This window comes from Amblyomma maculatum, chromosome 3, assembly GCF_055883805.1.
Source record: "Amblyomma maculatum isolate TAMU_Amacu chromosome 3, ASM5588380v1, whole genome shotgun sequence".
NCBI classification, from domain to species: Eukaryota; Metazoa; Arthropoda; class Arachnida; order Ixodida; family Ixodidae; genus Amblyomma; species Amblyomma maculatum.
This window is the reverse complement of record NC_139346.1, coordinates 174,627,100-174,654,561: the sequence shown is the minus strand read 5'-3', so window position 1 is coordinate 174,654,561 and position 27,462 is coordinate 174,627,100. Positions and strand designations below refer to the sequence as shown.

The 27,462-nt window shown below is 43.5% G+C and overlaps 1 protein-coding gene across 1 annotated transcript; it reads right to left on the bottom strand.

Moving 5' to 3' along the window:
• Positions 1 to 202: 202 nt before the first annotated feature.
• Positions 203 to 20,174, bottom strand: LOC146197007 (uncharacterized). The gene is made up of 11 exons (XM_084597110.1): positions 20,074 to 20,174; positions 19,537 to 19,635; positions 18,492 to 18,590; positions 17,839 to 17,951; positions 14,265 to 14,453; positions 12,765 to 12,979; positions 6,711 to 6,805; positions 5,500 to 5,611; positions 3,814 to 3,978; positions 1,672 to 1,791; positions 203 to 334 (listed from the first exon to the last, which is right to left on the bottom strand). Exons 1-11 carry the CDS (start codon positions 20,172 to 20,174, stop codon positions 203 to 205), a joined length of 1,440 nt encoding a protein of 479 aa, XP_084453236.1.
• Between the last annotated feature and the right edge of the window lie 7,288 nt (positions 20,175 to 27,462).

Genomic DNA, 27,462 nt, shown 5'->3' with positions numbered 1-27,462 from the left:
TGTACGCACAGGTCACAAAAAATGCTCATGCTGAATAATAGAAAAAACACGAACAAAGAGGAAATTATTCATAAATCTGGGAAGTATATTAGTCGGGTAGCGCATGGCTTGTATGTCCAAGGAAAGAAAAATAGCTATATAAATAAATTCTTGACAAGGCACTCTGGTGTAGCCGTTATTAACGCAAACAGCCCGCCAGTTTTCAGGCGGAGATGAGGCCCTGGTGCACGGCGTTGAGCAGGTACGATGTCTCCTTGCTGCACGAGGCCTGATCATCCTGCTCTATGTTGAGCACGGCGAGGCCCATCATCTGCTTCTTCTTCACGAGTTCGGTCTGCAAAAGAGGTTAGGATATTGTACAAGTAAGACACGCTGAGAAGAAATCTGTTAGCAGCTATACCAAATGCGTTTATATTAAGGCATAGTGAACTCCGTTAAGCCTAAGCTGTAAGGGCACAACGTTTGGCATCACTTATCACCACGGTGCTGCGCCACCATCCCTTTCGTCGTCATGACTCCCCTACAGTATCATTAAAACAAGCTGATCTTCCGACTATTCAAACTCGCACCAGACTACTCCGTCTTAAGTTTCTGTTTCTTCTCTTTAATGGCAGCATACAAATTGACACCAGTAAATACTTAGTACCGTCAATTACACACAGTACAAGAACAAAACACCGTAAACACTTAATTGAATACAGATTTCACAACGAAATATTCAGGTACTCGTTTTTTCCACAAGCAATCCATAAACAGTTTGCCTGGTGACACTGTCAACTGTACATCGCTCGAAAGTCTCATCGCCGCTTTGTCAAACAAAGCCATGTAGTGTTCTGTATCATTTTGTTGCAACAATGTCCAGATCCATATCAGATTGACTTATCTGTCTCTTGTTATTTTTATTCTTTTCTTATTTTTGTCCCCTCGATTGTTTGTTACTCTTGTTAGTTGCCAGTGGTTGCCGTCACTGTATATCTTTTTTTTTTTATTTTTGCTACATGTTCAACCATACCACCCATTCTTCCTTGTTTAGCGCTTGAATGATGGTAACATAGTGCATATGTATCGCTTTGGTTGATTTTGTGTACCTATGTCCGCGCCTATTTGAACTTTGTTTCAATGTATATTGTGCCCCTTTCCTGCAACAGCCTCAAATACGAGGCTAGCAGTATGTTTAAATAAATCAATAAATGTGTGCATATACGCTGGGACTGTGTGAATATTTCGGACTCCTAGATAGCCTCATAGGTCTCAGAACACTCATTAATGGAACGAACTGGACGTCCTGCTATCGAAACATATTGGCTAGTGGGCAATCACAGGTACGACTACAAATATGTAATCATCCGTCGCAGAGAGTCACGAATCAGTGAAAGCTATAAAAGAGGACTGAGAATTGGGCTCATGAAAACGTTACATGAGCCGTGGTATTTACTGCCTAGCATAAGAATGAATAAGAATAAATTTATTGAAAAGTGGCGGAGGCCTGAAGCCAGAGGTAAAGTAAATCATCAATCTTCAGCACGACAGGGTGCATTACAATTCTTATTTGAAGTTTTGTTGATCTAGGAAAACAAAACAGGATGCCAGGGACCTTTAAAACCGGTTTCCGTCACTTTACTGTATGTCCTAGTCACAGAAGGGCATTTACATGCACCGGTGTTTACATACCTTGAGAACCACAGACCTTGCGCTTTCAAAGCCAATCCATTCATGGTTGTTGTTGTAGGCCGTATCGCACTTCGTTTTATTTTCCCACTTTACCGTCCACGTTGATAATGCTTGACAAAACTGTATAATGAAATAAAGTAGCGCTTACTTCACATACTGTCTTTTGCCGCAATCGTTAGTGAATAAAAATGTTCAGACATTCGTGAGCGACAAATTTACTAAGTATAAAAAGCACTATAACGTCCCTTTGCATTCACTGCTTTCATACTGAACACCATATATGCGACACCCGTTGCATGCAGAGAGTGTAGGGTGTTAATCAATGAATAAGCTGGAGTGGAAATCGCACAAACTGTTCTGCAGTAGCGTCTCCAACAAAACCACAAGGAACATGCTTGGGGAACTCGTTTCAACTGTATTGATTCAGAAGCCTGGCAGTTTTTCTTACATGGGCGTTACAAGCATGAAATAACTTGCGCGTATAGAGAAGAAACATTAGGTGGCTAAATACAAACTTTGGAGCTGAAATTGCTCCCGGAATCGAAGAGAAAGTCGCATGCGGCTTTTAGCAGATGGAGACTTATAATTTACAACGATAGAACTTCCTTTCACCATGTGAGGCCTCTCGATTCAAATGGAAGGTGATGCTCCTCCTCCGAGGTTGCGTGTATTCCGAAATTTTCTCAGTGCTGTTTCATTAAGCGAAGTAGGATAAAACTTGCTATGGGTAATTAAGTTTCCTAATTTTTTTTTGGCAAGTGCATGAAACAAGAGGCACGCTGTGACCTTTATGCATCTTATTGCTCCCATATGCTTCCCTGTTGCGCTCTGTTGTGAATTAGTTTTCAAGGCATTCGTAGAAGCGTCTACGACAAGTAATACGTATCTAAGCCTTCCGAAGGCTCTGCCTATCATGGTGCCTGTTAATCGCAGAAATAAAAATGGGTGTTGTTCAGCCCTGTTAAACCTAGTTAGAGGAGGCGAAAATGTTGATTTGCCTGATTTTGCTTTGGTTAGGCTTAGGATTGGGCGTGAGCAGACGTGTGTAAATTGCCGAGACTATGGAGTCTAGGGCGCCGTCAACTGCAGAGGGAGCACGTGATGCTTCTTCTGCCGTCAAATTCAGAAGTCAAATGTTAAGTGGTGGTGCTGTGGTTAAGCTACACAGCCACATTGTGACCACAGACTTTTTGAAGGTCAAGCGGCCTGCCAGGTTGACCTTGGCTGATACAAGAAGAAGTGAAGCTTTCGGTTCAAAATTTTCCCCCTGCGTTCTTCGACTCAAGTGCACTGCTCCACTGCAATAGAAGAAAAATTTTGCCTGGAAAACTGACGGTCACTTACGCTTGCCACCTTTCCCTCCCCCCCCCCCCCCTCCCCTTCGTGCGTTAATAGTTTCCGTGATATGGATCTATGGCGCATTATGTGGCCGTTATGGAAATCATTGCGCCGCGCAGCCTCCGCGTTTCATGCGATAATAAAGATGTTTTAAACAGCAGAGACTTGCTAGTAGAATAGAATTAAAAAAAAACAAACAAGTTGCTAACTTTCAGCAATGTAGGCGGCGTGTCTCGAAACAGTAAACGAAACCTTGGAACAGTAAACGAAACCAGTTTCTGAAATTTGACCACACCAATGAATCTCCAGGTATCAAAATTTTTGAGCTTGTAATGTGGTCTCCTGCAAAAAGTTTTATTTAGGTTCCAGAAATCTTTAACACCGAACTACTATCTGTCACGAAAGAACTGTGCTTGAAAGTAGCTGCAGATTTGAGTTGCGTCTTACTAGCGTAGACGTATATCGGACCAGCCGGTTGCCAGCTGGGTGTACACATTGTCTTGTTGGGAGTTTGCAGTAGCCAAGAGGAGACACGATCCACAGCGCATGCGCACCTGAAACTTCTTTAGGATCTCTGTTAGTTTAAGCGTAACAAAAATAACAAACCAGCGTATGCAGGTTATGAAGTTGTTGTGGAGTCGGGACTGAGGGCAGCTGTGCGCAAAACGCAGCTGCAAAATTCAAGAAATATGAGACAAGGAAATGGGCGCCGTTGTTTACGCATTGATTCAGTACGCATGTGGGTTTATGCGCATCAATCCATATGAGGTTTGAGCACGCGGTGTTAGTTTGAGTGGTACGCACGGTAACGAGGGGCACATCGTCAGGTGTCGAACTGACAACCAGGTCACCAACGTCCTCCTTGGCGGGATCGGAGAACACGTACTTCTTGCCCACCGTCGATACTGTGGGTAATAGCTTGCTGTTGAGGTGGGGAGCTGGGCCCAGGATAAGATTCACAACATCTACCTGTCGAAAAAAAAAAAAAACGAATATTAGAGTATGGCTAGCGCTTTAAATGAAATTCAGCAAAAGTTGCGCGTGTTGTGAGTACCGTTAATTCGCGATTGTGGATTTTATCTGGCTGAATATGGGCCACGACACTGTGCTATTACCAGTTAAGCCATAGTGTTTGAATCGTTCAGCGTGTGTGATGCCATCTGTGTAACGCGCTGCGCCGACTGGATGCGTAATGTCACTGCATATTGTTGCACTGTTAGGCAGAGAGGCACGACCCCCAGTACAATTCACACATTGCTCAGAGCAAGCATTCAGAAGCTCGGATTAGGAGAAGTTAGGGATAACGGTTGATGGAGAACACCTCAGTAATCTACGATTCGCCAATTATACTGCCTTCCCAAGTAACTCGGAGGATGATTGGTTTGGTTTGGTTTGTGGGGTTTAACGCCGCAAAGCGACTCAGGCTATGAGAGACGCCGTAGTAGAGGACTCCTGAAATTTCGACCACCTGGGATTTTTTAACGTGCACTGACATCGCACAGCACACGGGCGCCTTGCTTTTCGCCTCCATCGAAAAGCGGCCGCAGAGGCTGGGATTCGATCCCGCGTCCTTGGGCACAGTAGTTGAGCGCCGTAACTGCAAAGAGGGATTGAGTGATTGATGGCCTAGACAGGAATAGCTGAAAGGTAGGCTTGAAAACCAATATGCAGAAGACTAAGATAATGTTCAACAGCCTCGGGAAGGAACAGCAGCTCACAATATGTATAACGAAATACTATAAGTGGTAGGCGTATATGTATACTTAAGACAGGTAATAATTGCAGATCCGGACCATGAAGGGGAAATAACTAGGAAACTAAGATTAGGATGGAGCGCATTTGCAAGTACCAGGGTAATTGGAGTAATATGGGAGATGCCTTCGCCCTGCAGTGGGTATGCAGTGGGTTTCGACTGAGTATCCAGTACGCACCATATCGTGTCTACAGCATGAATGTCTGTTTTAGCCCGCTAACAATTTAGAACAAAGCCTTTTTTTAATGAATGCGCAGATCAAGGAATCCTAATAGAAAAAATTTATTTCTCTTGCACAATCCACATGTGCAATCCAGACTTTAGTTTCCTTCTAGGGTAGTGCACTTGAAAATGCGCGCACCTCATTTGCACGGACGCGAGATGTTAATCAGCTAGTTACTGCGCATTTCAATCGGCGACTCGGAGAAGTTTTTGTTCGCTCTGAAAAATCGAAAAGCTTGTTTTAGCAAACGATTCGGATTCAGACCTTGAGTTCAGATCTGACTGCAGAGGATATTCTACTCGTTCACAGATTCGGCAAGCAGCTCTGATTCGCGGACAAATCCGGATGCAAGTGAAAAGGCAACATCACACTATTTTTCAGCAAGCTGTACTTTGCACTCGGCTGCTCTAGTCCTCTATATTACGTCTAAATATGGCGGAAATACAGGAGAGGTGGGGTGAGTAAAGAAAAAAACGTTGAGCCAAAATTTTTCTTTTCTTTTTCCTGCACGAACCAGGTTTTTGTTGAACGCGTCGATGTTTCCGCCCGCCTCGTACATGCAGGGCGGGTAGGCTCTTCCTTGGACCATGAAGTTGTGAGTCTCCACAATGATGGCGTCCAAGTCCCTGAGCATGGTCATAAAAAAGAGGATGAGTAATGAGCACTTTCTCTTGATGCAAAAAATTAGTCGTAGTTTAGCTCTGGTAACCCTAGTTGAATTGCGATAGCAACGGCGGAAGCTTCTTATGACTGCTACGTTGTTCCCCTATCACGTCCTATCAGTTAAGGTGCTACATTATTGGAAACACTTAAGCTCATCCTTTAAGAGTATGACGCGAGAGCGTAAGCTACCAGACCACATATAAAGTCATGCTTCAATCAAGCTCTATGGACGTGCACCTGCTTGTCGGGGGGGTAACGAGAATGCAAACGGTTGTCGTTTATTGATTATTGCAATAATCAAAAACGACAATGAATGCTGAATGCCCACCACAGATTGCACAGTAGACAGAACTGCCGTTTCCGTCTCACTCTGTGTTCCGCTTAGCGTCTTCAGTTTGCCCCTACTGTTTTTTATCATAACTGAGTTCGATAATAATGTTACGTACTCAGTACGTAACGGGGGTGTTTATTTGTTGTTTAAGCGCTGCGAGTCCGCAAGGAACACCGGCACACACCACTGTAGCATCTGTTTCTTCTTCTTCCCTTGACGCCCCGAAGCCCGTGGCAATATTATCTGATGAAAGCTGAGGGAAGCATTATATTACCACCTGACGGTTCGAGGTAGCACATGAACGACGAAGAGGTTGGAGACTCTCGCGCGCTTCGGCTAGCTAGGACTGTGGACTCTTGAGCTTGTGTCTTCGTGTTACCGTTTCCCGGGAACCTCTGTCTTGACTGTGTGTATCTGCCCCTGCTGCCGATACCCATAAATCTCTGTCTTCGTGACAATATGCTGCAGAGTGATGAGAAATGTGGCAGGAAGGGCCTTTTTAAGGTTCAAAAGGCTTTTTTGTTTATCAGAGTGAAATAAATATGGCCAAATAAGACCACATAGTTATTGTCTACATAATCTGCGTAAACTATTTTAACTTGCCAGAATGACTGAAATATGAGGATGGTCACGTTCAATTTCTCGCATTCTGCGTTCAGCACATTTTGAGAGCACTCATTCCACTCTAAAAGGACCGACACCCTGATAAAGGCAAATGAGCCCCCACTAACTTGCCAAACGTGGTCCAGTTGTAGTATTGGATGGAAGCTGGCAGTATGTGAGCCCATATCTCGAAGTTCTTGTTGGCCACTTCATTGTGCACCACCTGCGAACGCAAGAAAGCAGAGACTTTCATTTTTCCCGTTTGCACAATGCTCGTCGCAATAATTTTCTTGCGCCTTATTGAGATTGACTCAACAAGGGATTGAGCAAGGGTGAGAGCCAGCACGAGGGTGATTAAGAGGATGCATGAATAGGTAATCAGGGCTATATATATAAACATAGTACACGGGTAGAGCGGCGCCGAGCACTTTCGCCACGTGGTACTGGTACAGTGCGTTTAGTGCAAGACGTCACAGCTCACGTGACCAGTCGGGATGACGACATGGAAACAGAAAGTAATCATTTCGATTAGATCGCCACATAGCTCTGTCTACTGTGATTTGTCTGCAAAAAAAGCGCAGCAAAAATTCCGAGAGCTCTGTAGAATCTGCAGTGGAGAAATGCGTAAGCATGAGCGTTGCTGCTGCTGCCCACGGCACATCGCGAGCCCCTGGTCGAACACAATCAACGTTCCGTTGAACGCATCAAAGTTCAACGGCTTTCTATAATTGGTTTACTGGAAAGGAATGGCGCGGTATCTATAACTCTCGCTGAGACATCTCGCGGGCAAATGTCGCCGACAAATCTCGCCGACGCGAGATTTTCACCGTGAGTCCGAATAGAATTTTGCCTTAATATATGAGTATATATGATGATTGTATATAGCTAGAGCAGCGTAGAAAGGACGTCAGGAGGCAAACAAAGAGACGTAGATGCATCGCCTGGTTGCAGGAATGACGCTGAGGAGCTATGCCCATAAGGTTTAATGTGCTAACGCGACTCAGGCTATGAGGAACGCAGTAGTGGAAGGGTCCGGAAATGTGAACCACCTGGGCTCTTTAACGTGCACCGACATCGCATAGCACACGGGCGCCTTGCTTTTCGCCTCCACCGAAAAGCAGCCGCCGCGGCCGGAATTCGATCCCGCCTTCCTGGGCACAATAGTCCAGTGCCCTAACCATGGCACCGTAAGGTGGGGTCATGCCCCTAATGTGTTTTGCCACTTTTCAGCCTTTTTTCACAATACTTTCTTATCTATTGTGGCAATTATTATCAATAAAATGTCCATTGCAACCCACAAACCCATCTTAACAACAAAACATTTGAAAGAAATCTAAATGCGGAGCATTGCTCATGACAATGTCTAACAGCTGTCGAATACAGACTGGTCGTAGGACATGGAAAAGCGGAAAGTCTTACAAAGAATATGTACACAGAACACAGGACGGACACACATATGCAACAACGCATTCATCTTTCACAGTTTAGTTATTCTAGATGGCAGAACAGCCAAATGTTTGCGTCTGATCGCCACCCCGTGTCCCCATCCTATGTTGGCTTTGTCTAGTACTGCGAAGGTTACCCTACTAAGCCCCAAGAGCTAACTGTAGATGCAAGCGGAAAAACAAAAAGCATCAAAATTGGGAAGATGTGTTTTTTCTTTCTTGAGTCGATAAGTATTTTCATCCGGAGGTTTCTCCACAGTATTACTTTACTTTGGAGATCTGGCTTCGCCTTGGGGGCCATGCGTTTACACGCTGTATTTCTACTGCTTCCGCAGATGGCGTCGACTCTGTGGTGACTTGTCACCACACACTCTTATCGATGACATCATCTACGTGGATCACACTTGCCCGGATTTCATCGATGCATAGTTTGCCAAGAGCCGTGCTGGACCTATCAGCGCTGTCAGCTTTCAACCATCTTACCAGTTGGCAACCACTTCGATTGGAAGACAGAAAACTACTTAAGCTGCCGCCCCTGTCAGCCATTCCGGGTTTGATGCCACCAAGGACGACATGAGCTTACACGCTGTATTTCGACCGGTTTGTTGTCATTATCGTATTGCGCATGGCAAAGCTTTAGGAAAACTGGCGTCAGATCCCACTCTACGTCTGTGTTGTTATTTTTCGTTGCTGCTGTTGTGAAATCTAGGCTGACGTAGTAAAAACGCGATTGCTTTGCTCTGATGGTATCGATGAAAATCCTGGGCCTTTTACAGCTGACCAAGAACAGAAAATGTTTGAGACTATCATGCAGATACCATCGTTGGTGGTAACGCACGCTACATTCTTAACGAAATTCGCTCGCTGCGGTCTGACCAGCAGGCGGTCGAGCAGAAAGTAACTGACCTAGCCGTCAAGGTCGAACGTGCTGCGAGTTATGCCTTGTCTGCACTTCTCTTAAAGGAATCAGTAAAAACGATTTCCGCAGTGTAGAAACAGCTTTTCCTTCGCTTGCGGTAATGCATGGTGGCCAAGATGAATTGTATAACCGATCAAGAACAAATAATCCGATAATGTATGGCCTCCCAGATGCAGCAAATGAAACCTGGGTGTAATCAGAGGAAAGACTTGTCACACTTCCTTCTCAAAAGCTAAATACTACGGTGTGCCTCCGACGTACTCCGAAAAAGAGCTCCGACTGGGACAGTACAAATCAGAAAGAGTACTGCCATTGGTTGCCAAATTTTTGTAAAGTGAAGACAAACAGTGAGAGCTTGATGCTGCTCTAAAACTAAAGTATACTGATTTCTCTATCAGCCGAGATTGTCCGAAACGCTCGCAAAAGGTTATTTCAGTTTGCTCAAGACCATGGTGGTTCTTTTAAATTGAACTTTAATAAGCATAATTTGGGAAATGACGTATTCGTGTATGAAAGTACGAATGATACAGAAACCAGAACGGGCCAATAGCCACCATCTTAAAAGATTGCAACTGACAATTGCTATGAAGCTTATTGCGATCAATTGACATAATTTAAAAAATAAAAAGGAGGAATTTCCTTCACTCTCAGATTTGGTGAATCCACACGTAGTAATTATTACTGAATCTTAGTTAGGCAGCTATATTAGTAACAACAAGATATTCCCATCTAATTAGTGTGCATGTGTACCGAAAGAACCGGAACGTACACGGCGGTGGTGTACGTGTTTCTCATTGTACACAATAGTTTGAATAGTATACCTATTAATGTCGACAGCACGGCATGCGAGACAGTTTGGTGTAAGGTATTCCTATATCATGGCTCTCCGATAGCAGTAAGGCGTTTTACAGGCCACCTACTTCTAACACACCCCAATCCGTATACCAATTAAGTAATGTCCTGCTATCGTCAGATACAAGGAATGTGGGTTTTGGAGGCGATTTCAACTTACCGAACATGAATTGGCTGTGTCTACAGCTGAAAATAAATACTTCTTTACTTGTTTATTCTGCTTTCGGGAGATTATTAATGCGTATTCCATGTATCAGTTTGTATAAACTCCTACAAGAGCAGTACACAATAGAGCAAATCTACTAGATCTATTGTTTTGCCCTTATCGCACGCTCATTGCTTACGTCGATTTAACACCCGGTATAAGTGACCATGAGGTTGTCCTTGCGCACCTACGCTGCATTGCAGCCCGTCCACGCAAGCCACCACCACGACTGGTATTCAACTATGATCGTGCGAATTACGTTTCGCTATCACGGAACATTGATGCATTTCAACCTGATTTCAGACAACGTGCCTTAACCCTTGATGTGAATTCTGCGTGACAGCTCCTGAAACCAAACCTTTATCGCTAGAACAATCATTTGTTCCGTCTCGCGTAATTTTTTCCAAGCATCGAACCTATAAGCCGTGAATGAGCATAAATATTAACGCATTGATAAATAGAGGACACCGCTTGTATTGCCGATAGTGCAAATCGCCGAAAACTGAACTGCATTGCCTGATGCAAGCGCTCAATAAGGATATAGTCACCGATATGCACAACGCAAAAAGTACGTATCTGGGTGCTCTCGGTGAAAAATTAAGAAAGAACCTGACAGAAGTATGGAAACGCGTCAGAAGCAAACAGGCCGCTAAGGATGTTATCGCAAATATTATAGATGACAATAATTATGCCGAAGAGCTGAAAAGTAATGGTGAACAGTCTAATAGTAATTTTGAATCTGTATTCTTACAGTTCAATCATCATGCTTGTGGTGTACAAATTGTAATGAATTTTACACAAATGAGCTAGATAGCCTTTCACAACAAGTGATAATGAAACTACTCCAAAAATTGAACGTAAACTCTGCACCCATTCCAGAACATTTTCAAGTTATACAATTAAACCTGTGCTGTGTCAACTTCCCCATTCACTTGCGTGCGACACCTGGGCCGGCTTGCACGATAAAGTCCGAGCTAAGTCCAGACTTAAATGGTGTCTTTAGAAAGACTAAGCTTATTTAAGACGGCTTGTGTTCCGAACGTCGAACGCTTCGGGTTCATGTTCAACAGAGTGGCTTCCCAGAACGGCCTCAGCAACCACTTGGGGCATTTTTCCTCGTAACACAATCTTAAGCCGCAAAAAGCAATGGCACGGATTTTACACAACGCAAAATTGACGGAATGTGTACATCTTACAGCCGGGACAGTGCCAGCGCATCCCTGTATTTCCCTAATTTCTCTACTTAGACACCTGGCGTCCTTGTGTCTTAACCAAGACAACATTAGAGTCGTAATCATACAAGCGACTTATTCAAGTCAGGACTGAAGCCCAGTCTTGACTCCAGTCTTAAGCGGCCATGCTAGTGGCCTATTCTTTAGACTCCAGTTAAGTCTGGACTTAGCTAAGACAGTCGTAAGATTGTTTTGTGCAAGCGGGCCCTGGTTAATTGAGTTTGGTCATGATATAGCGATCTCGATGAATAATGGTTCCATTGTCTGTTTTTAGATTTTCAGAAGGCATTTTACTCTCATAATCTGTTATTGATAAAACGATCCGCATTGAATATTCCTGCTGGGCTTTTACGATAGATTGAGACATATATTGCTCACCGAAAACAACGCGTTGTGCTTAACGGAGCGAGTTCATCGCATAAAAAAGTCCTGTCATTTGTCCCCCAAGGATCGGTCTTGCGTCAGCGTCATTGTTTTTTTTTATGTTTATCAATTATATACGTGAGCACGTCTCAAGCCATCTAAGATCGTACGCTGATGATTGTTGTCTATACCGTGACATTAATGACTTAAGTGATGGTGCCCAATTACAATGCGACATTGACACTATATTACTCTGATATAAAAGGTGGATTATGACATTGAATTTTTCCAAATCCAAAGTTGCCCACTTTAAAAACAAAAGCCATACCGTACATACGACCTACTCTGCAAATGAAGAAAATCTGTCCGTATAATGTCAACATATTAAGTGCTTAGACGCTCTATTTAGAAATGGCTTTTCTTAAAATGACATTTAGACTACATAGCAGCTAAAGCTGGCGGTGTTCTAAACTTCACGAAACATAATTTCAAACAAGCCCCTGCCAAGTTAAAATAGACACTTCCTTTCAAACGTTCTAATATCCTAGAATACTTATGCTCCGCTTGGAACTCCGTAAAAGAAAAATGTATTGCCGTATTACAACGCGTCCGAAAACGCGCAGCAAGATTTGTCACCTCAAGTTACAACTTCACCCAAAGCTCCTCTGACATAAGACTCGATCTCATATGGCCTCTCTTTAAAAAGAAAGACAGAAATACATGCACCTAAAGTAATATCAGAGAATGTTTATACAACAGGCTTAAGGACAGAAACATATATATACTTTTCCTACATACAGGTCTGCCCGAGTTGATCACATCTTAAAGGTCCAAGAATACCAATGATGAATCAGTGTATACAAACAATTGTTTTTTTCCTTAAACAGTACGCGAATGGAATGGTTTGCCCAAGGAAATTGCCACCGCTTTGGCCTCTTCGTTTGACAATGTTCTTGCTGAGTTTTTCTTTATATAGATGTTATATGAAGTTTCAGTTTCCACTTTTTATGTACTTTTTTTTAGGTTCGTTGGTATTATATCCACTTTGTGTCTAAAACGTTTTCAATGTCTTATTTGGATAATGACTTTATTGTTAATTTTTTTTTTACACTTTCCATCTATAGCTTGGACTATAGCAACGCGGAGACCACTCGTGGCGCACTCGCCTCGTATAGGATTGTCTCCTTTGCAACGTCGCCTAGCGGCTTGGTGAACACGATGCCGTCCCAGCCCGTGTAGCTGGTGCGTAAAGTGTGGATGAGCCCCACTACTGGCGGGTCGGCCGCGGTTGTGAACACCTGAGGCGCCACGAAACGGAGGCCGGCCAGCACTTTCAGGGGCGCTATCTGCTTCAGCGTCAGCCACTCGGCGATGCTGTCCGCTGTAAGCACAAGACCAACGTTTATTTGCAGCAACCTCGTACTGCTTCAATGCACACCTGCTGCTCTCAAGGCTCTCTACGGGTTCTTTTATCTCGAAGACTTGCCGCAGAGATCATCATTAGCCACGTGTATAAAATCCTGGCGGCTATAATTTCGTGCAAGAAACTAAGCGGGCTCCAGATGTCACTGGTGTGCGTCATCCACCTGAAAAGATTTGCCGCCCGCTTGTCTAATATCCTTTAGTATTTTACTTCCTGATGCATTTTTGTGCACGCCCACAGCAGGCGCCGTAGGTTTACATCAGCGAACGACGACTATCGTTTCGAGTACGTGCTCAGTTTCTTCTTGAGATCTTCTTCATCAAGTAAACGATCAGGTACATGCCGCCCCAGCCATTATCCTTATTAAGGATGTCTCCTCCAATATTGTCAAGTTGTGAGGAAGGGGAAGAGTGCGTGTAAGCATGCTCGGACTCATAAGAAAGGCTTTCTTGTAACAAACACAATGCAAAAAAAAAAAATATTACTTTCTTTTTGTCTGTATAGGGTGCTAAATATTTCAAAGTTTTACAAGTTGCCAATAAATTAACGCCTTTTAATACATAAAAACGAATAAAGCTCGACTTCTTCTTAACATAGTTAGAATGAAAAAGAATGCTTCCTCTGTAATGTCCCCGAAAGATGTCTTTTTATAGACCGTGTCTTTTTTTTTCTTTCCGGAAAATTAGGCCATAGAATACTGTGTCCACGCTGGCAATGTTCTACCCTGCCTCATGAGCATAGCGTTCCGAGCGATGTGGGCGCGAAGTATGAAAATAGCATAAAACAACTTGCGTAGAGTGTTGGCGCATGCATGCATATCGCCCATTCTGCAAAACCAATGTTTAATAGGCGGAGATTACTGCTGTCTCTCCAATATGCACGAAGGGCATCCCCTTGACGAATTCCGCAGTTCTCAACCTACATGAAGTCATGTTCTTGCATTGCAAAGCGCTTTGCACTCGTATACAGCTGCAACAGGAGCTAAGGTGGCCGTCGTTTTTAACTGCAACACTGAGAATGAAGAGCGGATATATCCTCGCGTAGTGCAATACTGCCGTGCAATTTGTACACGCATGTGGACGGCAAATGATTAAGCACCTTTCGAACTGAAAAGTTCCCGCCACAATTTTTCCTCTAACGTACAACACTCTATATAATATAGCACTGTAATAGCACTGAGGGGTGTGAAGAGGGATTGTGAGACTTTGAATCAAGTGTCTGCTACGGAAGCGAGATCGCTCACTCGGTGGACTTGAAGCGCTTGACCGCTCCTTAATGCTCCCCGTGGCACCGACGTCAAGACCGTCGTAGACGACGTAGGCGCAGCAGTCGACGCATAGCTGGGTCCGTGTGAAGTGAGGCTGGTGCTTGTTGCTCATGGTGGGGTCGTAGTAGCACACCGCCACGGGCTTTTTGTTCGACTTGTTAGACGCTGCGTCAGGAAAGGATATGCTAAGCTTTCCGGGACATTACCAACTAGAGCCATCTATAGAGCCATCTCCGCAGAGAAAAACACGTAACTCGATGGCAAAGCTTCCACATTTGACTGAGGGAAAACAGAGTTCGCCGGTATCGATCGTGAATATGCTGGTACTACTGATATTGATAGCTTATGCGCGACATTTCTTGTACTCGCGCCGATTAGTTCAAGCACGAGAAAGAAATCGATGGGATGTACTAATAATTCGAAATTCATGCTGTAATACTTGGTGCTAAGCACCACGTTGCACGCCGTGGTGGCCGCGCAAACAAAAAGCGTTTGTTGAGCTTTTTTTTTTCTTTTTTTCTGGCGTGACGTTAATAAAGGTGTATCACGTATTCGACAGTTGTGATTTGCCTGACGTCTTTTCCAGGTTTGGAGAAGAACAAGCGATACATACAATGGGATGTGGTTTGTGTGCCTCTGAATTTATAAATTTTTATCGTGTTTCCAAGTGTGAAATTGATATGAGTTCGTCTTTCCCGTGGCCTGATGCTCGGCTTCTCTTGAGTAAAATGTTCAGAAAAGTGAATGTTAATCTGACACAAACTATTATATAGACTTAAAGCGCCCCATTGTTTAAAAGACGCTGCAACATTAAAATCAAATCACCATTGTGAAGCGAGTGCAGGTTGTTTGGGTTTCACGAAGTGAAGGATTGGTTTGCTTTGTAGGGTTTTAACGTCCCACAGTGACTCAGGCTATGAGAGACACCGCAACAGAGGACTCTGGAGATTTCGACCACCTGCGTTTCTTTAACATTCACTGACATCGCACAGTATACGGACGCCACATCATTTCACCTCCATCGAAACGCAGCCGGTGGCTGTCGGTTTCGAACTAAGGTGAAAGATGGACGGGCTAAATAGATTCTTATTTTTACCACGTTCTGACATATTTTTAGTGACCCACCAATACCCGAAATTGTGAGGTAATTTTTAGTTTTATGGCCACTTCCGGTTGCCTTATAGTCTTCCATTTGTATTGACCGAGGTGCGTTTTATTCTGCTGCGATGCTAGAATGTCGGTTTCATTTTCGTAATGAGCTACCGGCACTGTCTTCTTTCACGCAGTGCCCTCGTTAAAGTATTATTAATTTTTGCGTTACAAAATCAACAAATATTTACACTAGTGAACACGACAAACAAAGTTACGGATTCGGAATACCGATTTTACCAAGTAAACAGCATGGGCAAAAAGGCGAAATTCTTAAATCTAGACGCCGGCTTCACAGAAGCAAGCGGCCTTTATCAAAATGAAGCAGTAAAAAAATAAGTGGATGGTATGCTTACGAGGTGGGTCATTAGCTGCCGATGAAAAGGAAGCAGCAGAAATAGATGAGAACTTATTTCACATATTTCACAGCATATAAATTATTTGAGTAGTGACCTGACGAGAACTGTTGGACTGCTAAAGAGGTTTACGTGCATGCTCCCAACGTGGTTTAAGCGTTAACTTTATTATACCATGGTTAACTCGCGATTACAATAATGCATATTATTTTGGGGCACCACTACCGAAAGTAATTTAGAATTCGTGCATATTTTACAAAAGTTCGTTCTCTACGTAGAAAATGCATTATTACGAGAACACACGTTCGCTCTTACTAAAGAATGTGATACTTACAAATACCGATATATTTTGACAGCAACTAGCAGTGGATATAAGCAAGCATTTCAAAAACAATCTAAGTTCCTTCCTTCACACGTATTGACGTTCAGAATTCGCCAATAATTTTAGAGAAAATTTATTTCTAATAAAAGTAAAGTTAGAACTTAATTCTTATAGGACACAATCGTTGGCCGACCATATCCCTGCGTTTGTCAACCTATTTTCTCAACCGGTCGATATTGCAGCGGATGTAGAATCTATGTAATTTTAAGACACGGGCAAAAAGTTTATTTGTAGTGAACCACGGTTACTTGTCTCCCTAATAGCTGCTTTATTCACGTTAGTGTTTTGTTCATGTTCCTCTGCTTTTTCTTCTAATATGTTTTGCGTATGTGCAACTGTTACGCATTTTTACCGTTGGTGCCGTAATAGTTTAACTGATCATGCGATGTCATCTTTCTATGGAGAGAAATTATCTTATACATTGTTGTACTTATGATTTCAGTTACATATTGTGTGAAATTATCTTGTAAATTGTCGTACCAATGATTTGAGTTTTTATAATACTCTGAGCACATTATTTCATTACTTTTTTTCCTGGACGTGATGACAGGTACACTGTATATTCCTTACATATTTCTTGAGTAAATTTCCTGAATTTGATCGTGCAGTCGGCAATTCAGAGAAACTGCCTTTTCTTGCTTCTTTTTTTTTTTCAGTTCCAGGGCCTTTGCGAAGACACATTTGCTTACTTTCGTCATGTTGTCATTGCGGAAGATTTCCGTCGACTGATAAGACTGGCAGCTAATATGAGCACTTTGTATCCGCGTTGATGAAATCAGCCTTTCTTGCTCGAGAAGGAAATGCATCAATTAGGATCTTAGAGTCAGTTTTTGCGGGTACACAGTGAATCACTTTAATGTCTTTGGCGGTAACAGGGTATCCAATCTTAGTGCCAATTGTTCCTAGGATGGTCATGCGATCTTCACCCTTGGTGCATGGGATTGCATTGATTTCATTATTGCTTTTACGGGAGTACTGGTCCAGGTCACTTAAATGTTCTTCAAATGTTTTGTTTGGTGTAAAGGTTTTGTTGATAGCATTGAACTAAGCATTCTCAGGTTTCGTTGTTTCGAAATACTTTTTCAGGAAAGTTAGACTAGAAGACATACCCTGATTTTTCTTTTTTTTTTTCAAATTGGCAATCACTAGTGAAGCCCCAGCATCAAATTCGTCGTATTTGAGACAACTATGTCAACCAAATTTTCTAGAGCTTCTATCCCCCTAGATATAGTCTCATAACATATGTGGTGCTTCGGTACCTTACACCTCCATACCATAGCATATACTATTTACCATACCATACCATACCATACCATACCATACCATACCATACCATACCATACCATACCATGCCATACCATACCATACCCATACCATACCATACCATTTCGCAACGCACATTGTCATGCTGTCCCATACCATATCATACCATACCATACCATACCATACCATACCATACCATACCATACCATACCACACCATACCATACCATACCATACCATACCATACCATACCATACCATACCATACCATACCATACCATACCATACCATATCATACCATACCATGCCGCAGCCGAACTGCACCATATTACATGCCAAGGTAGAAGTACAATATTCGCACTTAAGAATAAAAATAAAGTGAGAGGAAGAGGAGGCACTCACGCGGCCAGTAAGAGATGATGTAGGCGAGGATAGCGATGAGCACGAGGACCACGAGGAAGCCGCTGAAGATGACGTACACCATGTAAGAAAGTGGAGTCATGGAAGGGTCTTCCCTGCAACGATGGACACACCTTAACTTTACATCTCCGCACATATTTACTCTTAGCCCGCAACAAAATATCACTATGATTTGGAGTCGTTTCGGCTGCGCTTTTTACACATTAGGATATGGTCTTTTTAGGAGAACAAAAAGAACAAAAAAAAAGAACAAAAGAAGAAAAGAAAGAAGGACAGAAAGGAAGAACGAACGAAAGAAAGCAGTGATTTCTGGCAGTATTTATTCATTACATAAGTTAGACAGGTAAGCCATTTTCTTCTTATGAACTAGTATATTACACGAAGAAACTGAAAATCTAATTCAAAGGCTCAGGTGTCATCTTTCCGTGGGAGCTCAGCATTCGAGATTTTTCTTCCTGTCTCAAAATCAGCATCTCATCTAGGCGTCCTAAAAGAATTCGAGCCTCCGGTCTAGCGAATGAAATTCTACAACAGTGTAAGACGTCGACATACGAAACGATACATGGGTGACAATACGTATTCAACAAAAAAAGAAAAATTGAACGGACATTTCGAACGTATATCTATCCACTTACACTTCAACTTGTGCCGCTGTCACACCTTCGAACTGTTTTGGGAGGCTGATTGTCTTCTCGAACCATGGCTGCTCGTCTGAGTCCGGAAATAAGACAGCACTGAAAGAGGCATTTATTGAGTAGAAACATCTCGGCACAGCGGTAATGGCAGCGCTCACGTATTCAAGTTATACACCCACTTCAGCGTGAGTCACCACGGAAACAACTCAGCAGGCACAAATAAATTTTTTCACTATTTGACAAATTCAGAGTGACTGTCCCACGTGTGTTTATTAACTTATCTACTACATTCATAATCGCCACTCTTTCGGCAATACCACGTATTATTCCAGTAGCGAGACCGGAAATAAAAGATGTTTTGAGTTTCTTTGTTTAGGTGGGTTTAGGATGAAGATATTCAGAAACACTCCCAAGTATATGCGGATTTGATAATTCAGACTATCGGGTTATCTTGAAAGACTATCCAGGAAATAAGATAAAGGCCTTTGTTGCACGAGTGCCCGTCTGCACGTGTTTGACGTTTGGCCCAGTTAAGGTGACTCCTACGTCAATAAAAAGAGGCAGTTACGAGGCCACACACCCCCATTTTTCCTCCCTCCCCACCCAGAGTCCCAATCAACAAGAATCTCTTGTGTTTGACGTAAGAACATACGCAGCGTAAGAACATACGCGCAGCCAGCGAGCGATGGCTGTAGGCCATAACGGCGGCTCCGACGGAAGGTTCGGCGCTGAAACGATGCACCCGGTACACTAGAGAGATTTAGCTTACCGTCATCCGCGATCCGCCACCGTGACCCTCTAACGCGCGTGGGCGGGGCGCACAAGCTGATTGGTCCCGACGCAGCAGGTCTATGTGCCGACATGAAGTATGTGGCGCCATCTATTGGCGTCAAGGGGATCTGGGCATGCGCAGTGGGAAGCACGGTGGCGGATCACGGTAGCGGATCGCGGATCACGGTAAGCTGAATCTCTCTACTAGCTTTGATTGCACAGCGCGAGTTTATGTCTCGCCTAGAAACCAAAGGAAGTGGGGTCGTATACACACCCGGCCAGTACGGCTTCTGCTGGCGTTAGCCTCCTTCTTGGCGGCGTACTGTGCTCATCTGTCCCTTTCCCGGATTTTGCGACGCCCAGCTTCGGAGGTCTGCGCGAATGACATGCATGCTTCCATGAAAGAGCAGTGCGTGAGCAGCGGCGTGGCGTTGTGTTGACAGGGAAGAATTCTAAATTTGTTTCCATGGACAACTAACGTAAGACAGGTAATATTAGAAAGTAAATTGTCATGCGGCACTTTATATAAGAACATAAAGCCAATATTCCATGTGCTATAAACGTGGGATTACTTTACTTAGTCTCCTTCGGATGACGACCACTAGATGTGAAGTGAGACCGAGGGGCAGGGGTGGTTTTATAGCAGCTGATGCGTATAAAGTAAAAAAAAAATGAATAAAAGAAAAATATTCTGGTAAGAATCATTTTGATTATGGGTTTTGACTTCCTAACGTGAATCAGGCTATGCGAGACGCCGTGCTTTAGGAAGCCAGGTTAATTTAAATCTCCTATAGTTCTAGCGCCTACTGACATTGCACACTGTAGGGACGCCCTGCGTTTCAGCTCCCTCGAAACACGGCTGCCGCTCTGGAACTCGAACTCAGGTCTCTCGGCTGAATCATTGATCTTCATGACCAATGAACTATCGCGGCGGGGCCACTTGGGTTAAGGTATGTCAATGGAGAGACTTAAGATAAGGGAAACATATACTAGCGTATTCATATACCGGATTACCGGCTGTATAGGCACAGTGGCCACATCTTGCGAGACCTATATGCCAGTGCGCATGCGCATGAAGTGTCCGGTAAATCGGTAAATGTCTACGCTACGTGTCCGCTATGCTAAATGTGTCTAATGTAGAAATACTCCGGGGTTACCTGCAAACATGGGTGGTATTTACGCAAGGTTGTGTTTCAAGACAAGATACAGCGACTACTGTGAAGGCCATCCAGTCTTACATCACAACTAATAGGTCTTCTTAGCGCAGAGGCTGCAAAAAACTGCTAAATTTGAATTAGGCTGTTAAAGCTTCTCACACAGTGAGTCATTAAGAGCGCCGCACGATTAAATTAGAGTGGCAGAAACAAATTTTATCTACATTTTTACAAATTTCTCAGCAATGACAGCGTCAATAGGTGCCCAGTAAACGTCCCACAGAGTCGATCACGAAGGAATTGCACTGGGAATAAAATCTTAAGGCGTCGCCCTCAGTACCCCTTGGGACAATCTGTACGAGTTTCACCGAATCCGCTCTTTCGTTGCGAGTCTGTGCAACATGAAAGCATGAATGCGATTATTCTGCGTTAAACATCTGCAAATGCGCGTTAAGAGTCTGCTCCATGTAAGATGATCTTTGGATCAGTTAATTTCCAGACGCGCCATTGCAAGCTGGCCACAATATGTTCGTGAAAGCAATGAATGCCCCCGCTGAACGAATCATCTTTTTTGTCAAATGATGCAGAGAAGTGCACGATTACGCGAAGCGAGATGCCCCTGTCTACGGTCTAAGCCGTCTAAGCGTTTCTCGCGTAAAACACCATGCTTATCTTTTTACATCCATTGTTCCTAGCGACCTTGCTGACGATACGCACATACTACGTGAAATCGGACAACGCTGGTGTTGTGTTTAGTATCTTGATGCGTTACCGAGACATGCCATCATTACCCCCCCCCCCTCTCCCCAACGAAGATTTAGATGAAAAACTCACTTCGGGCCTTCATCTGAGCATTCTGCGTCCACGGCAGACGTTCCAGGTTGTCTGCAAAAGCGAGAAACGGCTCATGTGAACAGTGTTCTAGCACGAAAAGTACAGAGTTCATAAGGTTACTTGCATTGCCTGCGTCGTAATCGGACTGCTCAGTACCGCTTCCATTCTTCTTCTAAACGGAGTCGCCTCGCGGGCAGCTCACGCATTCGATGATGCTGATGCTGATGCGGCCATTCCCCTTTGTATCATGGGATCACAAAGTTCTGGATCAGGTCAGGAGAAACGGGTAGAAAAAATTGAGAAGTGAGAGAAAATTCTATGCTAAATGTTCAGTCAAATAGTCCGAAGAAGTAAGAAAGAGAGAGAAAGAAGAAATTTAACAGGCTTCTCTGTTGCGCCACCAGTCCTCGAGGCGGCGCTTTGTCGTCTCCACTGCCCTCATGATTACCCTTGTCTCTTCGGTGGTGACGTCGACTGTAGACCGAGTGCTGTCAAAAGCGCCTCCGTTGGTGTAGTCAGCACCATTGTCAGTACCATTGTCATCGTCAGCACCTCCATTCGGGGATGGAGGGGCTGGCGATGACAATGGTATTGACGTTGATGAAAGAAAGAAGGAAATAACAAGAAGTGACGCTTTCGCTTCTTGGGCATCGACCGAAGAGACGAGGTTTCTTAATTAGATATTTATTGCAGACAATGCGTCATAGGCTATACGTGGATGCGGGGTTAGTGTCAGCTAAAGCTCAATTCAAGAAAAAAAAAAAACTCCGACTGCTACCTCTTCCACAGGATGAAGATGTGTTGACAGCCGTCCTTTCCTGTTTCCATTCCGGTAGAAGCCAATTCCCACACGACGCCCAATCGTAATTTTCGTCTACGAAATGCTGTTAAATGAGTATGCGAGTAGCGCCAATTCCCACACGACGCCCAATCGTAATTTTCGTCTACGAAATGCTGTTAAATGAGTATGCGAGTAGCGCTGTTCACTATGCATTACATTGCTCATGCTTATAAAGCAGCTTAGGTGAGAAAACAACAAACGTCCCGAAAATCGTGTGCATTTTGTTGTGTGACATTGGTGTCGCTTGGCTGTAGAAGAAGTAACTTTGAAACATGAATTCGCTGAGGCGCCAGCAACCATGCTAAAGGGTAAACGCATGCTTGCGCTATTTTCATTCCTTGCTTCACTGCCGCGAAGGGAATAGTTAAACAATGTTGACCGTCGGCAGACCCAAGCTGTCACCGAAGGATAAATGAAGCGCTAGTGAATGACAGTGAAGGGACGTATAATAGATTCAAAGTTATTACTTCTAACGTGTAGTTCAAAGGAAACAAAAAAAATAGAAGACAATATTCTTCTTTCCAAAGAACTGCTTCTTGTTGATTGCACAGGCAACAGGCCGCAGTATTATCGACCACTTTTTGTGTTCTCTATTGTGCGCAACATAGCCCGGCCAGAAAATGCGTTTTAGTATATAACCCAATGACGGTAAAAAACCTGAATCAGAGGAGCTGGTGTCTACGTCGAGAGATTGTATGGCAACTGATACGAGCGCTATAAAATCGCCCATACTCGTCGGTTGGTAGAACAATGAGTTAGCACTGTGGTTTCGAATGCTAAAGACCGGTGTTTCAGTCCATTTGTTCAGAGTGAATTTAAAAAAGAAATGATATTAGTAGTGCGCAAATTATATGTAATTCGCGCTCTGTGTTAATTTTAGAAAGCATTATTGCCTGGCCCTTTTTAGAAGAAATTACCGTTGAAAAAGGTACCGCCACCGTCTGGCAGACGTTGAAGTAAGGAGCGTTTGCTTATCAGTTTACTAGAATTGATATGAACCAGATTAATATGAGGTACACCAGAGAAATTACGAATTTGTACGTTTATTTTCTCATGTGATCATCACAGTCACAAATATTTCAGTTGTATATATTGAAACCAACTATCATAGACCCCTGCTCAGCATCTTCATATCTGGTACCTTCATCAAATTCTTCACTTAGTCACGCCACCTAGCGGAGGAATCGACGCCTAGTGCCATCTTTCGGAGAAATTGCAATCGCATGATTAGTTCAAGCCATGCATATTTTCCGATAGATCTCGTAAAGACAAACTGTTTTGTCCCAGTCGGAGTTGTGTACGTCTGCCTGTTGTTGAGTCACAACAACATCAAGATACGTTCCAAATCGAAATTGCTTTTTTAGGGGTCAAGGTGGGTCTAGAACTCAGCTTCCGGTGCAGTATATTTAATTTAAAATAAGTAATTTTATGTATAATTGCTAACCTATTATATAATTGTTGCGTTCTTGATATACCACACAGAGTTTTATTTACACATCGAATTCGGTACACAACTGTTCTCGGATGGGTATCCCTTGTTGTTGGAGTATGTATACACAATATGTATAGGTATAGCGGCCCGTGATGGGACAATTTTACTGCCCCATTCTGGATCTATGTTGTGGGATAAGGGGATGTATATGATATTCTAATTTTAGTGACCATCATCTTGGCTATGAAGTCACACCGAGAGCCAGCATATTAGATTATGACATCATTATTTGGACAAGAATGTGGCTTTCACTACGTTTTGAGACCCCGAAACTATGCCGCCAACTTTGTTAGGACGACATAAAAACGTGGTTTCCCTTCTATTCACTAATTCGACCGTAGCGTCACCGTTGGCACCCGAATTTGGCCGCCATCTGATTATGACGTCATAATCACGAGGTTTCTTATTCATCTGCCATATGTAATTATGATCTAATTATTGGTACTGAAATTTGGCGACAGCGTGTTGTGTGCAACTATAATTGTGCGCTATCAGTTCCGAACTACGCTCAAGTATCTCCAAGACTGTGATTCTAAGTACAACCGGAAAGAAATATATCATGATGAAACACACAACCGCAACTGGTACTATGGGAAGCAAAGAAAATGCAAATATAAGAGAAATTTTTTAATCAACGGACACTGCGCAGCAAGGACGGCTATCCTGGGGAAGCATGGGGCAGCGACAGAATGGCAGCAGACGGAACACCGGTGCGAACAAAATAAAAACCACCAAGTTCGAAACTTCTCCCAATAGTAAGATGCGCCTATAAATTTAAAATTTGTCAATACATGCAGCTATTATTCATGTGTACAGTAGCGGTGATGAACCTGATGCATAGAGCAGCAAGTACAATGTTTTGCGAAATTGTTATTCTGCGGTAAAAAAAAAAAAAAAAAAAAAAAAAAAAAACCGTAGAAAATATATCGTTGTATAAATGGGTAATGAACTTCGCGGCTGGCATGCTCCCCGCTGAGGATTTCACTGCAGCTCCTTGCGTGTCTTCTTGCGGCGGTCTTCTCTGCTTTGCGACGTTGCAGCTACTCCCGCTGCCGAGTTTCGCTTCCACCCCCCTTCAAAGTTTCGCTTACACGCCCCTGACTTGCCTCTCGCTTGACCTAGAGTTGCGGTTCGAGTCTGTGATTACATTTCGTACTTTTAATCGGAAAACACGCCCCGTCGTCTTTTGTGGCCACCTTTGGCTCGCATTGGAAACTTGCGGACCTGTGTCTCCTGTTCATGCGCAAGTATATCGCTTTAGCGCTTCTGCGCTTTCTTCCGACTTGTGTCACCCTTTATGGTCTTTCTCAGGTCCTCGCAGCTGGCGTTCTTAACGCTTGGTACGAATGTGTCACTACGACACCTCCTCTAGTCCTCTATACCGCCTCTCCTAGTTCTCAGGGTGCTGGACTTCACTGACAAGCTGCTGGCCTTACTGACTGAATAAAAGTTATGTCTGGTATCAGCATTTGCTGCCCCGTCATCCAAATTTGCCTTTGAACCCCTATTCGAACTGTGGCTTGCCGCATGCGTCTGCTGTCAAGACCCGGCGATCGGAGCTTCGGGGTAAGTTGCAGGTTTCGAGCCCGGCACATGCATAGCACTGGAGGAGAGGTACTCGCTGCTGGTCTCCCGACGAAAGGAAAGAAAGGCGTCTTGGCGCGGCGCCAACCAGCCTTTTTCGAAGGTTTTCTTGCGATGCACGTTCCGAGCAGGTGACGAACACGGCAAATGTCATGCTGATCAGCCGCACGGGGAACCCTTTGCTAGTTCTTCGTCTTCACCCTGCCTCGCCTCGCCAAATAGCCATCGAAAGCTGAAGCCCACAATGAAGCCTTTGGGAGAGGAACGTATTTATTTACAAAAGAAGCCAAATGTGTTGTCCCAAAGAGTTCTAACAACTATGGCCTTTATGACCTACAACAAATTCCAGCGTATGGCACCTCACGTTCAACACATCATATTCACTCACGGCTTGCACCTCAAGTGATAATCACAGAGCCAAACGTTTATTTCGCACACTCTCCTAACACAGTGGTGGCTTTCAGACCCATGTTAGCACTATGGTATCAGCGATATCCGCGGTGTTAGTGAAGCCAGCTTAGACAATTTCGCATTGCGGATGATACTGATTAAGTACTGATTGCTTGTGCGCGTCTTCTACTTCTTGTAAAATGCGTACGTGTCATGTTTCTTTTAAGTGCAGTGGAGGTAAAACGAACCAGCTTAGAACGCCCAAGAGAACATAAGCGATCCTTGCAGTGAAACGACACTTAGACTTAGCATAATTCAAGAAATGTTAACATTCTTGTAAAATCCGAAGCAGCAGTACGCATAAATACTGCGGCCCCAATGTTCTTATCGTTTCCTTCCAGCTGTTTCCACCTGGTGAGTGGCGGGATTCAAGAGGATCACGCTTCACTGCAAGAAGGTGCAAGCTTCGTTCTGGTCGGTTTCAAAATACTGCCATGTGAAGCGCAATAGTTTGCAAACAACAAAGTCAGTTTACTGACTTCCCTTTATCCCGTCAGGTTGAGTGCTAGAATATTTTCCTTAAGAACAAATCAATGAATTATTCTGCTTCCTAAAGTGACCATCAAAGCACTTGTTGGTATCATCTCGCTCCCCTCGGGTCGAGCAAACTCCATTCCGGTCATTGTCGCCAAACACCCCCGACCTAGATGACGGATGAATGCGTGTCGTAACCCCCAGGCAGCCATGTTTCTAATTCATTAAAGTAAAAATATCTAAGTCGCAATTACTATTAAAAAAAAATTTGTCTCATGATCTTTGTCCAATTGTGGTCGGAAATGACACTAAGTAATGAAAAGCGATTAAAAAACTTTGTCATACGTTTAAAAGAAAGCAACAAGACACCAATGGAGAATAATTAAATACAATGTTTATAACTGGACCATTGCCTCTTCTTTCATTCAGTAATAGTCAATTTCTTTACAAATATAGTACTTCTACTAAATCTATCACAGTCCATCGTTCGATAATACACGTAGGAGCAAATTATCTGCAATAGTAAAAGAAACAAATGGGAAGGCAACCTAGGCATGTAAAAAGAAAGAGGGTAATGATGTACAAGAAAATGGAAAGAAATTTTATCGCTGTCTTCAAACACCTCGATAGATTTCACGTACAGTCCCCCTTCTCACATTGTTTTTTTTTTTGTTTTCATCTTTTTTGTTTTTCTTTCTTTTCTGCAATGAAAAAATTTCCTTTTTGCCCATCGTTTTACACATTTAAGTCCGTTGTGGTTTAACGGTGCAGGCTGGGCAACGATATCTTTTGTTCTATTTTATTTGCCCATGCTAACATCAGTTTGCTAATATATAAGCATAATGATGGAGGTTATGCTTCAGCGTTATGCATGACGCATTATACGTTACGTGTGTTATTAGAAACAACCACGAACACCTTATTGAACCGTACATGTGCCCTTAATGAAAGCTAGTCGACATGTCATTAACGGAACAACTTTACAGTAGACAAGGCAAGTCCTCAACAAAAACGTCCAAGTTTTGGGCTTTAGTGTTCTGAAGTGACTCGAGGTATGAGGGATATGGCAGTCGAGGGCTGCGGGTACTTTCGGCCACGTGCGGTTCCTTAATCAGCACTGATGTAGCATGTTAAAGGATGCCTTCCTTTTTGCCGTCACCGAAAAGAAGCCTCTGCAGCCGGAATCTCAACCCGCGTCTTTGGGATCAGCAGTCCAGCACCCTGAAGTCACTGAGGCGCCAGAAAAATTTTGTAAGGCCAGAGGCACATGAGCCTATATCTAGTCTCCAGGAATACGAGACAACATTTATTCTATAGTTTTATTCAGCTGATATGAACTTCAACTTATTGGCTACTTATTTTTGAACCTTT

Bases quoted from the DNA above. Each gene is read 5' to 3' on its own strand.
- LOC146197007 (XM_084597110.1), bottom strand. From the start codon at position 20,174: ATGAAGATCAATGATTCAGCCGAGAGACCTGAGTTCGAGTTCCAGAGC. The intron at 17,952-18,491 runs GTAAGTGGATAG...CCATCGTTGCAG, and splicing joins ACAGCGGCACAAGTTGAAGT to GGAAGACCCTTCCATGACTC. The intron at 5,612-6,710 runs GTTAGTGGGGGC...GACCATGCTCAG, and splicing joins AACTGGACCACGTTTGGCAA to GGACTTGGACGCCATCATTG.